Source organism: Anneissia japonica, unplaced genomic scaffold (assembly GCF_011630105.1).
Source record: "Anneissia japonica isolate Jap-2015-1 unplaced genomic scaffold, ASM1163010v1 scaffold288096_len198612_cov187, whole genome shotgun sequence".
NCBI classification, from domain to species: Eukaryota; Metazoa; Echinodermata; class Crinoidea; order Comatulida; family Comatulidae; genus Anneissia; species Anneissia japonica.
The window spans coordinates 99,224-117,320 of record NW_022701639.1 but is presented as its reverse complement, the minus strand read 5'-3'; the positions used below and the strand labels follow the sequence as shown (position 1 = coordinate 117,320).

At 32.4% G+C, this 18,097-nt stretch overlaps 1 protein-coding gene across 9 annotated transcripts in view; it reads left to right on the top strand.

Annotated features, from left to right (window-relative positions):
- Window positions 1-17,292, top strand: part of LOC117103656 (kinesin-like protein KIF13A) — a 96,046-nt gene extending 78,754 nt beyond the window's left edge. For 7 of the 9 annotated variants that reach the window (XM_033244257.1, XM_033244248.1, XM_033244252.1 and 4 more), the window contains 2 exons: window positions 6,314-7,857; window positions 12,464-17,292. In XM_033244257.1, the coding sequence (XP_033100148.1) occupies window positions 6,314-7,114 (801 nt within the window). In that variant the 3' untranslated portion in view covers window positions 7,115-7,857; window positions 12,464-17,292. Of the gene's footprint in view, window positions 1-1,965; window positions 1,999-6,313; window positions 7,858-12,463 lie in introns of those variants that run through there. The other 2 variants (XM_033244254.1, XM_033244255.1) reach the window with 2 other exon arrangements.
- The last annotated feature ends 805 nt before the right edge of the window (window positions 17,293-18,097 follow it).

Below are 18,097 nucleotides of genomic sequence, written 5' to 3'. Positions count from 1 at the left end.
AAAACTAGACGGGAAATGTCAACAAGTCTGTAGAATGGCGGCCATTTTGAAAAATAAAAAATAAAAAATAAAAAAGGCCTCTTCCTCAATTTAAAAAAAAAGCCGGACGTGAAACATGTTTTTTTTTTTACTTGGCCTAATAACACATTTTTTTAAGTTAAATTGATAAATTACATTTAGAAAATCCAGATAATTTACTTCAAAAAATGTATAAAGTATGAAATAATTACCTTATTTATTGTATAATGAAATACTTTCTTAAAAACTAAAAAAGATGTGGAATTTGTAGACTTATTAAGTCATATGTGACCACGATCACTCTAATGCACATTGAGCATCTGGAAGCCAGTTGCAACATAAGTCATATTTTCATGTAATTATTTTCGTAATTATAAGAGACTGACAGATGGTTTCACCTACTGTTTTTATATTGATAATGATAACTTAAATTGATTTAATTTATATGTCAGGTACATAGGATAGGCATTGCCAATAGCACATATCAGCATCTTGTGTGTAGGCGGTAATATCTTAAACACAACATAAAACAGATAATAATGACATATGTATACCAGACAGGAATTGAATTTTTTAGTACAGAGGAGTATTATTCCCTACTATTTTCTAGAATGTTTTCTAGGTTTCTTTCCTTGCACTCATGTGTTGCCTACATGAGATCAAAGCTTGGAATCCAATATGGAAGACATGTAAATTACATAAATTACCATATATTTATTCGAATAAATGCCCCAGGGCGTTTATTATTGAGAAGGTCTTTGAGAGGTGTTTCTTCGAGGGACGCCTTCTTTTTTTTTTTGAAGTGTAAAAGGGATACTCAAAAAACGTCTCTAGGCGTTTATTTTTATTCCAAACGAGGGTCTAGAGGAGCATTTATGTTATTCGATGGAGAGTTTATTGTAAGCAAAGAGTTTATTAAAATAACGACGGTATTTATGCATACATTTTGTTATCAGTTACTAGCCGAACTCACTAGTTCTCTACCTGATGAACAGAATTGTGTAGTTCACCAGAAAGAAGGGACAAGATTTTTCAAGTTGGCTAATTGATTCATTGACATGCCACAATTTGATGTCCAAGCTGTGTGTTAATTTACATAAGTGGATAGTAAATTGCTTTTGATGTCATTGTATAATGATGATGTATTAGTGTATTAACCATTTGCACATTGAATACAAAATCTCCCAAATACATCAATAGTTTAATAATGCACAGTGCCCTGATATGCCATTTCATGGACATAGTTTTTATCACACTTTTTATTATAATCATGTAATGATACTGTACTTATGAAGTGCATGATACATTGTATTATGTCTATGCATTGTGCAGCTGAAGCTGTGGGCTTTGAATCGAATGAGCAGGGAGTTCAAGTAAGAGTCTACCCACATGTTTTTGTCATTCTTACTTGTATTCTTGGGCTCTTGTGAAGCATAAGTGCTTATAAATGCATTGTGTCAGGCACTTTTATTTACATTGTTTACTTATTATCATGTGTATAAAGTGACTGCCAGGTAAGTTTAATTGCAAAGAAGCATCATCATTACTCCCCCAGGGATCTGAGTTAGTATCTATTTTAAAGGAGTTTGAACCAATGACCAGTATAATACTGTGAAGCAAGCAGGCTTCATATGCTATGCATTATTAAGCTTACATAATTTGTTGATGCTTTTATGGTTCTCAGAAGCCGATTCAAGCCCCCCCCCCCCCAAACAAATAATTGCATTCAAATTTATGTTTGAGTGTGCATTTTCTGGCAGTCTATAGGTGCCACTGACAGAAAATTTGATTTGCTAGGCCCTCTCTATTTCAAATTCCTTGTTGTGCCACTGGTGGTTCTTGTATTTTGTTATTATTACTTTTATTATAATTTTTATTGTTAATATTATTATGATTTTCATTATTATTGAACTGCTTGTCCAATTTGGTTTTTTTTTCTCATATTAGTTTAACGGTCAGCTTTGATTCAATGATTGGTAGGTAAACTAAGCTGATTTTTTTTTTTATCCACTGCATGTTATAGTTTTTTTTTTAGTCTTTAGCCAATTTTAGTTGTTTTTATTTCTGATGTAGTAAAGCACATTTTGTTATTTTAAGCATTCTATACTCTTGGTGCTGTCAAGTTATACAGGTACTATTAGATTGTTTTTTTTAAATTTAATATTAAAGGTATACTGCCATGCTGAAATCATACAGATATACAATAAAATTGCATGTTGAAAAATTTAGATATGTTTTCAGCTTTTAATTGAGAAAATATTTTCCTCGCCAATGATAATGAATGTTTATGAGTGAAATGAGAAGAATATTTTCATGAGTTGAAGGATTGACTTTTCACTCAACAGTGTGGAGTCAAGTTGAATGGAACAGTCAATCTTCCAAGATTCTTTCCATTGCATGAATACAGACATTCATTATTCATTTTATAACACACCTAAATAAAAATAGATCCTTGTCATTTGATATTTTATGAAAAAAATGTTTAAAGTCAGCCTTTCTTCTAAATGGAACAATTCATTTTTTCTTTTAACCAATGAAAACACGGTATTATGTGGAGGCGTGCAATTGGACAAAACAAATAGAACAAAAAATGCATGGATGGAACTATATTGCTATGATGAGTGACGAAATGGTGTGTCGCGCCAAAATTGGTCCGGGCCCAAAAATGTCTGGCGAACAGATTTTGGCGGCCAAAATTGGTCCGCCGGACTATTAAAATCGGTATGCGTCGGCCTAGCCACTTTATTTGTAACTCGTCTGCTGCTCGTAGGGTATGATTGTTTCTCCCGTGGAGTGGAGGAAAGTATGCTTCTCCCACACTTGCAAAGTCTTTTGCAGTGACAGACTGATTCATTAAGCTTTTGAAGAAGTGTTTTATCAAACCACCAGATAATGCATTTCGTAGGCCTAGGCGATAAACACAGCGTGCATAATTTTCGGCGGCCGTGGTTAGGCCTACGTTTGTTTGGGCCTAAAATGAAACACAAGACTGATTTATTAGTTTTAAATATTTCTTATTATTGTGTGGGGTATTAGGTCATACAATAGATACATGAAATAAAGGAGTAAGCATTCTCAGAATTGAATGCATGTACCAAGGAGGTATAAAAATATTTTTATACCTCCTTGCATGTACTTTGTCATGGCGTTAAGCTGCACACACAACCAAAGCAAAACAAGGTAAAAAATGAACTACAGCGGACCAACACGATTTAACACCACATCGTTTAACTTCTTTTCGTACACCAAAGGGCTTACTGATGAGTACGAAGCTTTGCTTATTAATTTTCAAAAGTGATTTCAACTATGATTTCACACATACAATAACAAATGAAAACATGTTAGGCTATATAATAAGAGATAATATATTTATCTATCATTTGATTACAAAAAAATATGAACATTATAAAATTACAAGTTATAACTATTAAATAGACGCCGGACCGATTTTGGCTTATGTGAACTAGGTAATTTTAAAGCCAAAATCGGTCCGGCGGACCGATTTTGGCCCCGGACGAAATTTTTCCTGACAGGTGTAAAAAAAACCGATGTCACGTAATACGAAATTAACCAATCAAATGACAAGGATCTATTTAGGTAAATAATAAATAAAGCACTGCAATACCATTCATAATTCATTAAACTCTTGCATTGGATGGCAGAAAAGTTTCTTAATAAAAAATTCTGAAAATTAGCATAAATTGAATTACTTTATCTGTATCTCATTCATTAAATGTTTATTGAAATTAAAATACAGTACTGTATATCTTTTAATGCAGCTAATGCTATTTTTTATGTTGGTATTATTCTTGATATCTTAAGTCCTATCCAGGCTATCAAATTTTATTTGACAATGTGACATGCCTAAATATGGTCATGATGACATCACATTATGATCATATATAGTCACATCATGACTATATATGGGCATACAACAGTTTTTTGTCAAAACAAAATTGATAATCTGGACAGAGCTTTGACAATACACATGCACATGCCATAAATATTTTAAGGGGACAGTGCATGTTGTCGATAAAGTGAGAGCCATGTTTTCAACATAAATGTTGGTCTACAGTAGTACTGTACAGGGAAAATGACAATCTTTAGTATTTTGTTGCTAGTAGTACCAGGGAGATGTAAAAAATAAATAAAAAAAAATATTTTTTACATCTCCCTGGTAGTACACTGTTTCTTTTTGAAAGCATTTTGTTGGTTATTAAAAGGACATTCAGGGAAATTGTGTTCTTACATCATGATGTCCTAGTTATCAGTGAATCTCTTAAGAATTCTAGATGTATGCAAAAGCAAGCCAACAGTGGAGACTAAGACAACAAAATTTAACATTTCCATCCCCATAAAGTTTTAGGGGAGTTTAGGATGGCTTGTTGTCAACAGAGTGGAGGAACCTGACTTTCAATGTATCTCCTTCCTTGTGCTTCCTTAGTGTACAAATATCTCTTGTTGCTAGTAGACAGGCTTTACTAAGTATAGGTAGATAGATTATACATTTGTACATGTACCACATACAGTACTTGTCTACAATTACACCAATGGGTTAGGAAATATGGTTATAGAATATCAGATACCTTGTAACTTTATCTGTGTGGTTGCAGTAGGAAAAACATATTACACACCTTCAAAGACGGTTTAATATCAGATGAATATCATTTGATCTATTTTACTAAAATTGAATTTAACACATGTTTATATTCAGCTGCTGCAATTGTGTCATGTGATCTAGGTTTGTGAAAGTTTGAAAAAATGTCATAAAATGGTGATTATGATTGGTGGATTCAAGTAATGAGATATAATTTTATCTTATGAGGTTCAAATCCTTAACGAAATTGTAACAGAAATACTAAGTACTCTTTTCATTTATATATTAATTATATAATTTTGGTAATTATAAAACAACAAATTTTAATTTGATAATAGATGTAATTATATATTTTATATTACACTTTTATAGTTTTTCTTAACCCAGTCTACTGTTCACATATATTTTCCTAACATGTTCTTTGTATACATATTTTTTTTTACATTTTTTAACTAAAACTTTTCACATTTAGTTATTTATTTTTATTCAAAATCTTTTTAAGTCTCTTTTTTAAGTCTCTTTTTTCTCACTTTGATTTAAAAAGAATTATGGTGATTTTCTTGGAATTGTTCTTTTTGCGAGCTTAAATTTCTTTGTTTATTTTAACTGGAGACAGTAAATTTCATCTTGTATTTTGTATCATTCTTTACTTAACAAATTTCCAAAAATGAAATTAGAATAACTTCATGAAAATCTCCATGAATTTGGTATTTCGTCCATAATACTGTATGATGTAATAATACATTCAGCTGAGTGTCTTTAAAAGACATATCCATGTGATTGTGGATTGCTCGACATTTAATTATTCCAATTCTTTCATGAAAATTGTTTAAGCTTCAACTTTTTAAATTCAACCTGCTTTTTGAATGCATGTTACCTTTAGCTACCTTTATATATTATGTGCTTCATTTACATTAGGTAGCACTGGATAGACCTACTATCTTGTATTACAAGCTATGTTACTTTGAATTAAATGTCATAAATGTAATTTTGCATGATGTTTATAAACAAGAACAGATATATAAAGCTCTGCATGTGCTGTATGCTTTGGATGTTCTTTATTTTGGTGGTAGAGTAGCGTATTTGTTTACTGAGATTTTATAATTTGCTTTTTTTTATGTACTGTATGTTACAGTGTATATTGTCTTCAAAATATTATTTTTTTATTCAAGCAAAATCATTATCTATGTTGCTAGCAGTTTTGTAGTTTAAAAAATGTTTGTACCTTTATGCTAAGTTTCATCACCCAACAGCACCATTTTAAGTAGATTCTCCTCACCTTTTTACAATTTTTTTTATTTTTCTTTGGTATTGACATATTATTTCAGAATATTAAAGTAAGTATGGTATTTGCTTTGAATGAAGTTGTTGAAGGCATTCATTTTGTGTTAAAGAACATGGTATAGTTCGAGCTTTTTGAATGGCTTGCATTCAAATAAGGTCTCCCTTTAAACAATCTATTAAAAAAACACATTTATAATAATTTTTTAACCAAAGCATGAAATTCCCAGTCCCAAACATGGGTTTTAATTGAATGGAAACCTGAAATAGTAATAAGAATTATTATTATTATTATTGTAGTCATCATCATTATTAATATTATTATTGTTATTGTTTTTTTTGTCTTTTATTATTATTGTTTTTATAGTTATTTTTATTATTGGCCATTTTATTCATGTTTTTTTTTTTCAATTTCAGAATGATAGACTTCTGGATCCAACAGAGTTAGACAGTCAAAAATTTCCTTGTAAAATTTACAACAAAGAGATTATTATGGACAATAATGGAAACATTTCCTCTGATGGAATGCCTTCTACATGCACTTCAACATTCCTTGCTCGATTAGCAATAAGCAAAGACTCTGGACCAATCACAAGTCACATAGAAACCATCCCTATTTACAGTGCTTCTTTTTCTTCTTCTTGCAATCTATATAGTAGTTTTAAATGTTCAAATTTTTCGCAAAGAAGTTGTTCAGATTTTGTAAGGGATAAGTCAAAAAATACCTTGAACAATGGCCCAGCACCTAAGAAGGAACCAATTGTCAAAGAGGTAACTGCTGGAATATCTTCTAGTCCTGTCTCTACTGACTCAAGTGGATATGGTTCCCGGAACTTTGCAGATTTCCTTAGCCTTACTTGTATTGATTTTGATGATGATGATGATGATGATGTTGATGATGATGAAAGTCAAAGTGAGAATTTAAAAATGAAAAATGTATCATGTACCAAAGGAATTAATCTAACTAGAAGGCAATTGATGGAGGACTCAAGCAATGTTACTGGCAATAATGATAAGCCAGTACTTGATAGATCACAGCAGATGCATGCTGTAGATTCAAAATCACTATCAAAACTCCAAAACATTCGCCCATCTGGTGAAAGTTGTTTACCCTCTTTATTATGTGCTCAAAACAATGAATTATTGGAAGAAACTATAAAATATGAACAAACAAAACGTTTAAGTGGCAATTTCAGAAATTCTGATGAAAAACATTAATTTCAAAAGCTGAACAGGAAGATGTTATTGTACAGAATTTTGTTTAACTCTGGGACACGATTACTTAATGAGAACTCTACTACAAACGAAAATACTTTGAAATGTTCTTCCAATGTAGCAAGTGTATTGTATACTTTGGAATCACATATAGATATGAAAGACTGTAGATATCAAGGTCTCTGAAGCAGCAACCTTAAGCAATGAAAATGTGGTGATAAAATGTGGCTCTCAAATTTTCAGAAGATATTATTGATCATTCAGCTGCATGTCACAAAGATCCATGCTCCTATGAAATTAGTATCTGCCCAGACTCTCGACTTCATGAGGTTACTTGAATGTCTGCCCCAGTTCCTTTGGCTCTCCACATTAAAGAAAGCAATGATGACAATCCTGCAGCCACATTGGATGTTCCCAACCTAAACTGTTACTTCAACAAATTGGCACTATCTCTGATAATGTCCAGAAAAGAAAAGTAATTCAGAACACTGCAGATGGCAACAGTACTGACACTGACACGTTTAGTGTTGGTAGCTTCTCCAGTCTGCTATCAAATGATAGCTGACATACATCCAACAGCATAGAAGACATGCGCATTGAAGATGTCAGTTTGTGGATCCCAGATTGGATACAGCTTGGAGGAAGATCACGATTTGGCAATTCTTGAATTGGTGAAGTTGTGTTCCTTGGTGAAACATCTTTTAAAGAAGGAATATGGACTAGTCTGAGACTGGATAGAGCCAATGGTAAGTACATTGAACTAATTATTGTAACTTTAGGAAATATAACTTATCAGTAATATAATCATAAATAAATACATGTATTACAAGAAATTTAATTTGTGTCACATTTTGAAAACATTCTAAAATCATTTTTAATATGTCTGACTGCCATTTTATTACTGCAGGTAATTTGTTTTCTTTCAAGATTCTGTATTATTCCTTTATTTTTAAGATGTTTTAATATACTTTGTGCATACCCACATACTGATCGGTCATTGAAGCTATTAGCTCATGTGCCTTATGATGTTACAATTTTAGGAAAGGAAATTACATTACTATGTGTAATTCTATTGCGATGAAATTAAAATGTTAAAAGAACTTGAAAACTCATGGATATCAAACTGAGATCATGCTTTTTTTTAATATCATAGTTCAATGCATTTATAATAGGCACTCGATGAATGCATCTTAGAATTATGAATGAAATTAATCCATTTATTATATTCAGGTAATTATATCATATACTGTTCTCTTGCCTGTGGCTGCTACTGAAATCCCATAGAAACTAATAATAAAAATCGAATGAATATTAAATATTTATATGAGTTTGAAAAGCGATTTAATGAAGACTTCGCAGGATGATCAGAAACAATGTATGATGTCTGTGTTGAGTAAAAAACTAAAAGAATTTAAAAAAGAAAATAAAATAAAATGCTCTGTCCAGATTATCAAATTTTCCTTGTCAAAAAACTATTAAATGCCCATATATAGTCATGATATGCCTATGGTCATGATTTGTCTATATATGGTCATGATGTGATGTCATCATGACCATATTTAGGCATGCCACATGTTTTTGTCAAATACAATTTGATAGTCTGGACAGAACTTAAAGTCAATTGATTGAGTAAATATTGTCCTTTCCAGTTATTCTTCATTTGCCTTTTGGCAGTAGTCAAGCCATTAGTTCTTCCAGTCCAGCATCTCACAGTCATTATTGCTCAAAGTGGTCATTTGTTTTGCTGAGCTGTTGTTTGATTCGTGTGTGTTAAGGCAGTGGCGGCTCTAGGATAATTTTTTCTTGGGGGGGGGGGCTGTCCGACGGGGGACTTGGGTTTGTAGGCCTGTGCTTGGAGAAAGGTTTGAGAGGGTATTCCCCCTCCCAAATGAGATTTTTTTAAGAATAGGAACCTCTGGATGGCCAGAAATGACACTCTCTGATTGTGACAGACATGTGCTCCCTATTTTTATATATTTTTTAGTCTGACTGCCCAACGAGCTCTGTCCGAAGAGGGGGGCTTGACCTGTCTGGTGGGGGGGCTAAAGCCCCTGCTGCCCCACCCGCTGGCACCGCCACTGTGTTTAGGTTCCTCTGTTTCGTTTTGCTTTCCTTGTTCATTTAATGCTATCTTTACTGATATGTCGTTTGACAGTCTTAGCATGTCCTAGCCAGTTTAATCAGCTTCCCAATTAAACAGGCACTTAAATATTTCCAATTAATTATTTGCACAGATTTTTAATTAGCTATATTTATTAAATTGGCAAAACTTCAATCGTTTTTGTCTGTGTCTAATTAGAACTTAGTAAATTTTAGATAAGCAATTAAATGTGTTTTTTTAGATTCAAATGCATAATAGTATGTTGTATTTCACAAGGAAATTATAATAGCCAGTGGATATTTATAGGGCAGCAGTATATCTTTATTTGAAGAAAATAAAAGAAGAGATGCAGAAACTTACATCTGCCTATGATGCATGTCCCTCTTAGCTGCTGTTAAACTTGGATAGCTTTTAATTTTTCTGATATGTTGTCTTTATTGCCATGTACCATATCATGTTTTCATGTTTATTCAGGAATGATTTTTGTTTACTTATTAATTATAATGTTGATTTCATCATTATCCTTGTAGTGTTATGTAGTTTTGTAGTTTTAATGTTTTTTCTATAAACTGTAAAGGAAGACAATTTACCAGTGGTACCTATTATGTTGTTTTTTGTAATTATATTTTGTTAACAATCTGTGTCATTGTGGCATTGTTAGCTGTGAAGTATTTACGTGTGACACCTGTGAAGTATGTGTTAGGTGACACCTGATATGTGTGTGTCATGTGACAACTGTGATATATGTGTCATGTGACCACTGTGATGTATGTGTCATGTGACACCAATGATGTATGTGTCAAGTTGACACTGTAATATGTGTTACATAATAGTGGCAAATGTTTATTTTTAAACTAAAAAATCAATAATGAAAATGAAAATAGTATTGTTAAATTGTATTAAATTATTGTTGTTTTTATTTTTATCATAATTCCCAACACTTGAAGAGATTTATCGTCAACGATGACTCGTCTATTCTCAGCATATTATTCTTTTTTTTTTTTAATGTCATCGAAATAGAAGACGTTGCTATTAAGAAAGCAATTAACCTCAGGTAGCAGGTGAAATAGAGGATCAGAGACGTATTGTTTGAAGAAATGTTTAGATGAAATACCATGCTGATGACAATCAACTTGGAAGCTCATTAAACCGTATGCTGATTTCAACCTTCACAATATCCATCGCAAATTATGTTTAGACCTCCGGAATCATAATTACAAAGATCATCTGTCTGAAAATATAAATTATAGCATGTCTAATCAAGTTTATATTTGGAATTTACTATTTGGTTGCAATTAATAATACAAAGAATATCGCTTGCAATATTTTGTACACATTTTTATTGTTGGTTACTTAGCAGCCATCCATCGACCTTTAATGTGTAAAACCTACTTGAGTTTGAATGGTGAAAGTTGCCTTTCAGGAGAGTTTTAAGACAGATGTATAATGTTTGATGAGATGTGCATTGTGTATCAAGATGTTTAGTGTTTTAATGACAATAAGATACAGTGTACAAGATTGTTCTTACTACAGTTTAGTGTAGTCGCATGTTGCCCAAAGGGCTTTCAGTACTCCAGTTAATTGCTTTTGTAGATAGTGTCAAGTGATAGGGCATATTACTAGTGTAATCGTTTAAGCTCTAATTATTATATGAAATTTGAGGTAGATTAATTATGTTACTGTTACCATTCCACCTCGCATTGCATGCAAACACAATGCATTGAAGGCATACTGTAAAACATCTAAAGTTGGGCACACACTGTGGTCGTCGGTCTATGGAGAACGCAACACCATGACATTTGCGCAACAGATTGTTTTTAATGATGATTCGTTCAGACTGCCGCTGCTTATCAGCAGGCAGTGTTGCACCATCTTGTGCTCACAGTGAGCGGAGTTGGATTTGTCGGCCAACGGTCGTACAAGCGTCTTGCAATGCAGTGAGTGCCTGGCTTCAGAAGTGCTTATGAGGTTTTTTTTGTTTTCCGTGTGGTGCTTCTTTTTTTTTTTCACAAGACTTCAAGACCAGCGCTTATTGCAAATTACTTGAGTGTTACATGTGTTGTAGGCCTATTTGACTTGTACATGAAAATCTTGATGAGTCAAGACAACAAAAATTTCTCGATGATTCAAAACATCAAACATGTTGTAATAAATACTCTTAATTGAGTACTGCAACGGTTTATTCAAAATAAGTATGCAGTATCCCTGCAGTACTCACTGCTTGCTGTAATTTGATATTGGCGCTAAGCAAAATATGTATTTACGTTTTGGTGCTGCGATCATTGAAGGGCGGCACTTATTTGAAGAAAAAAAAATTAGAACATTGCAGGCATTCTAACAATAAGGATTTAGTGAGTTTTTGCAACATTGAATGCAAATATGTCACTTCACATCTTGGTTTGGCAAAGAATAGTCCTATAAGTTTAGTTAGTATTAGAATTAATATCGATGTTGGTAATAAAAATTATATTGTTTTTCTGCTTATGAATGATTGATGATTCTCGTAGACTGTGGCAGATATGGAAGGGATCGTATAAAAACGTATAAAATTAATGACATGAACCTTTGTTTTTCTTTAATAATCAATGTCAGAATGATCAATCATATCATCACCATAATGATCACAATGCCATTCAAATTTAATATCATCAGAGGCCATACATCATCATTATTATCTTAATCACGAACATCAATACCTTAGCCTATAGGTCTGTACTTATTATTGTAATTGTAATCATCCTAATGATGATTTTCATTACCATTGTTATCAGTGGCGGCTCTAGGATATATTTTCTGGGGTGGGGGATAAGTTGTCCAACAGGGGGACTTGAGCTCGTAGGCTCGAGCTGGAGGAAGGGGTTGAGAAGGGGTTCCCCTTCCAAATGAGATTTTTTTAAAGAATAATCAACCTCTGGATGGCTGAAAATGGCCTTCTCAGACTGACAGACATGTGTTGGCTTGGTGTGGACCTATTTTTATATGTTTTATGGTCTGACTGCCCGACGAGCTCTGTCCGGCGGGGGCTTGACCTTTCCGTTGGGGTCTAATCCCCCCTGCTCCCCTGCTGGTTCCGCCACTGATTGTTTTATCAATTATTGCCACCCTCTGTTTTTTGACCATGTTTCATTTATGTCTAGTTAAATCATAATTTTGAATTATAAAATATAAAGATTTTTTTTAATGTTAATAGTATTACACGTGTATATTATTGTTTTTTTTAATAACGCATGACTTTGTCATTCTATTTATAGGGAAAATCATGGTTTCTTTGTACATCCCATTCGGTTGGTTCGGGTCCATCAGGAAGACAACCACAGCATCCCTAATTCTCTCAATCAAGATGCGATGCAGTTATGAAGCTTAGTTTGGATCTACAGGAGAGTCCTTCCAAAATGAAGTGTCATAATGATACTGTGCTTGCAGTGAACCTAATTGCAAAAGTGGTACAAAGCGGCTGGACATTTTAATCCTAATGGTGTTTTATAATGCTATAGGAATGGGCAGCAGATAAATTTCTTTTATGACCCTTAGACCTATTATTCACCATGTTGTCACAGAAAATTCATCATTGCCAGTGAAGTTGCACAGTGGAACTTGTAACTACATATTAGACCTATAATATTTATTCAAATTTATACACACATTGTGTAGTCTTTTTTTGCACCTAAAATTTACTTAGTGTGAACTGGTGTGAACCAGTCCCCGGGTGTATATCCTGTATGTGCCCTTGTTCTGGTGTCAGCTGTAACATGCTAAATTAATTTCAATGTGCCTTACACTCAAATATAACTCCTAATATTGCAGTATCTTTGGTACTTGTAGCTAGCCTTACAGTAATCCATGTCTGATAATTATTAATGCAATCAATTTGTTTAATTACTGCTACTTCCTCATGTATAATTAATCAAAATGGCTGCAAGCCGAATTATTAGCGAGACTAATTATTTACATATATTTGGGAATATGAACTCATATTTCATATCTAATTAACATTTGCAAACCAAGTATCTGTTGCATGTTTGTACTACCATATATTAAGAAAAGGTGGCATATTTTAATGCCTGTAAACGTATCCGGAGGGAATTGTCTTCAGAATGAGGTTATGGAATCAATTTCAGAGAGATATTCTTATTGGTACCATTGTTTTAATGCCAACATTTTGTGTGCCCACATCATCCATTACCTGTTGAAAATTCCAAAATCCTGATCTGTCCATCATATGATTGGATTTGATGCATCGTGTGGTGTTATCTGTAGACACGCTATCAATTAAGTTACTCAAAGCTAAGATGTCATCGTTGGAATTGCCACTTTAAATCAGGCCTATATTATTTTATTAATTTAGGCCTATTATCCTCTGCAATCTACTCAAATTATGGGCATAAAAAAGACAGGCTTACAGTTTGCTGTTATAGTCAACTTAATCACTTAAGCATATGATAAATGCTTAGTTTAAGATGTTTACTTTAAATATATCACTAGAAATACTGACGACTTTGCTTAGAGGTATACATAATACCTAAAATAATATTTAAAAAATATATATATGAAAATTTGCAACAGCATAAGAAGACAAATGAATTCGAATGTTTTACACTTTTCGTTATTTGTGTCTTTAAAATGTTGTTTGCTCTCTGCAAAGGAATTAGACTATAGAATTTTGTATGATCGAGAAAGTTCTTTTGGATTCAGATTCATCCTGTATCAAGCAAGTTAATTGGACATTTCCTGGCCTAAATTTTAAGCATTGTAAATAAATTCTTCTTTGAATTATGCTCAATAATTACATATAAACGTGTTCCTTATTGTTTACGCTTGTAAATTGGTTCAAACAAGATTGTGTGCCAAATCTTTAGGTTAAAATTCACTTTGGTCGTTTAATCAGTCCTGAAAATAATCATAAATAACATAAATGAAATTATGGTATACCAGCAGTACAAAATTAATATTTTTCTGTTGTCAGCATAGTCTCACTTTGAAAGGATTTTAAAATATTGAGTAATCTGTTGTTAGTGAAATTTAAGAAGCTTTTACAAATACGAATATGATCAACTTAATGAAATTAATATGAAATTAATATGGAATAGTACAAGAAAGCAAAATAAAGATAATATAATACATAAAAATATAAAATGTAAATTACAGATAAAAACATTAATTCGATATATTAAAATTGTTTAATAATCGATTATTCTAGACCTACCTATTTAATAATTTATGTAAAAATTTATTTACAATTATGATAAATATCAAGCTTTTAGAAACTTGCTGATTTTGATGGTTCAATTGACGATTTAAAAATATTTCTAGAATCTTTACAGTAAATGGTTTTATGGACACTATAATATAAACTTTCGAACATGAGAGCAGAGGCTATTACAAAATGAATTATACATCGAGGTTGTTGAACTAATGTTGAAGTAATTTATGGTTGTGTTATTAGTTGAGTTAATCAGATTCCTTATTTGAATTTCTTTGTATTCTTAAGTTATACACATTCAATTGAAAATTAACAAAAATTATATATTCCTGGCCCAAAAAATGCATAATAACCTAGGGCTATGTCGCTATCATTTGCGTAGATCCTTAAATTGGCTGACAATAATGATTTCGTAGTAAAGGTGGTAAATCATCGAACATCGCATTGAGGTGTCTTGTACGAAGCTGATAACTTATATAATCTTTAAATAAATGAGCAATTTATTGTTTTATTTGACTTTTTGAGTTTTCTCTGGTAGACTGTCTTTAAGCATTGACTTGAATATCACGATTATATTAACAGATCTGTTTGCCTTCTTATTTATGTACCGTATTCATAGCTACTATTAATAATGGATTATTGATGATATTACTTTGGCTGAATCTACATTCGTTATTATACTGTTGGATGTTGAGCCGTAACAAAGGCTTTCATCTAATCAAATTAGCCTATGCACATATGTTGATACATGGATAGTAAAAGTGGTAGTGTGTGCTCTGCTCGGAATTGTTTCTTGCTAATATAGGCCTAGACCTACATTAATTATTAATAGTTCTATATTGTGTTTAATATGTAGGACAACAGTCGTTTGATCGACTTACACTGTGCACTCTATAATATGTTGTCAACCTGATAAATTTGACTCTTCTCGTTACTAAACAGACAGATTTCCTGATTATTCTCAATTTCTATATCGGCATCAATTTTCTTTAGGCTATAAAACACTAAATTAATATAAGACATTTTGTTTTGAGAATGATCCCCAAATCAGATTTTTAAAATTTATTCCAGAGAGACTTTAAGATTCTATCTTGAACCCCATGCCCAGAATCCCTATCCACCCGATATCTCCTGTCCTGGTAGATGTATCATGAAGTACAAATCAGAATTTCACAACTCTCATGATAATATTCAGCGACAAAATTATTAAGTGCTTTTGCTATCAAAATTTCCTTGTGTCGTCGTCATTGGATAGGTTTCAGTTTACAGAAGATATATTAGAAATCATTGGTTTCTATTTTTAAAATTTTATATTTTATGACAAGAATGTAAAAATTATTTTCTTTATCAGAATATTGAAATTATATATAGACTTTGTAAGGGGTTGTTAGTATAAAGATAACTTGTCTGATTTGTATTGTTCGAATTATGACGTTTTTTTGTGATTCGAATCTTGTGCAATTATCACTAATTTCTGGGGATTTTTTTTATTTATTTTTTGTTAGTAGGAACAATACTTAACTTATTTGGGTTTTAATTGGGTTTATCTTTTTAATAGATCTGTAATTAAGATTTAATTTAATTTATGCATTTTCAATTTAATCTTAGCTGAATTTTTAGGTAATGCATGGTAAATTTATTTAAATAAGAATACTGTAATAATGATGATACTGTAATTGCCATGAAATTTCCAATTGGACATGATGAGTTGCAATCTATGTGTCTGATTATTTTTAATGACTTGATGATGGCACTGATGTATTTTTGAGTTTAATTGCTAACTAAACGAAAGATTAAAATAATTGTGTTTCTCCTCTAACTGTAATATTTTGTTAAGTAGGCTTAAGCTCAATTGTGGGTTTCTCCGACGTGTGGTTCATTCAAAGGAGAAAGGACTAAATTTTTGCCCTAGAAATGGAAATAATATTGACACATTTTTTATATCAGCAACTATTTTGTATAAGTATAGATGAACTAAAGCGCGCAACCTGCCGTGGCTGTTGGGGTACTTTGTCATAATGTGTAAATCGGGCAACTTCGATCTCAAACAAATAGTACACGGAAGTTCAATCAAGTCACGTCGTACCGCGTGCGTTGACAGGTTTGCTATAATACGCAAATCGCTATCCGATTGTACATGAATTTGCTAGGATGCGCACTCTAGTTCATCTACTATGTTTAGAAAGAAAGTCTTCAACAAATTGTGGCAAATACATTTAGAAATTTTGCATTCTATGTAAGGCGTTACCTTATAGTGTAATGTAATAAAATACTCAATAGAATATGCGACGTGTTTCGCCTATTCATAATATTACAATTATTGGAATCGTTTTTGCAATTTATAATCCAATATATATATATGTTTTTTTTTTCAGAAAGTGTATTTATTTTTCGTTTTAAATTGATTATTGATGACATTGTAGTAATGACCCATTGTGTTGCATCTCATACCAGTGTGCCCTCATGAATACTCAAGGTATATGGCTAGGCTAATCAACACATACACTTGCACTCAACCTACACTCATGTATTAAACATATAAAACATAATACTTGACGTTGCTGTAGGTCTACATACAAAGTTCCAATACACAGTGTTATACGAATAATTGCATAACAATATTTGCTATCGGATAGATACACTTAACACTCCAATGCACATTACAAAGCCTGAAACAAACAGTACATATGTAATTTGGTTGTAAACGAATATTAACATACAATATTGTGCAAAAGATATACCGTATACAAACGGTCGTTGCTAAATTTGTCATCCTATATAATATATTTGTACATATGTCTGAAATTAATAGTATATAAATACAGTACTAATAGATATGTAAAGAAGGGTACATACCGAAATAGATTCATTTACGTGAAATTCATGTCTCATTGTGTATTATTTGTTTTGTTTTTATGTTCACGAGGCGATCCAGTCAGCTGATCTTTCAACCATTATCTATAACCTCAAAGATGTATTGTCCCCTGAAAATAATGTTAAAATTAACTTGCTCATTTTGCAGTAATATACAAATTATTAACTTGACCATAGAAATTACTGAAGTAAAAAAAAATTTTTTTTAATGATATTAAATTTCTTCATAGTACCGTACTTGGGATTTGGGATTGGACTTTCGTGGTTAAGGCCTAACCTCCTTTAACATTTTTCCAGATTTGAACCCATGACTCGCTGAACTATGCATATCGCTTGGTCCCATGTTCAATTACCATCGCTGCTTCCTTATGTTTCAGCTGGAGGGCTGAAAAGCAAGCTTCAATGGCGCACCGTCTTTCGGAAGAGACTTAAGCTGTTGGTCCTATGTGCAGTACCGTATGGCCCATATGCACGTTAAAGGACGCACTACACTCTTCGGAAAAGAGAAGGGGGTTGTCTCTCGCTGTACTGCCCAATTCACCACCAGAAGGACCCCAGTGGACTGTCTTTAGACTTTTGTAGGTTAACCTTTGATGTGTAGCACACCAACGAAATCCAATCCAATTGGAAGAGGTAACATAACACTCTCATCTTGAATGAGAATGTTTACAATCTGTGGCGCTGATGCAGTATATCGTTTCGGTTAATGAACACTATAAATAATAAAACAAAATGATTTTACTATTTGCATAAGATTGTTCGTTGATGCAATGTAAGGGTTATGCCAATATTATTTTCTGTGGTCATAAAA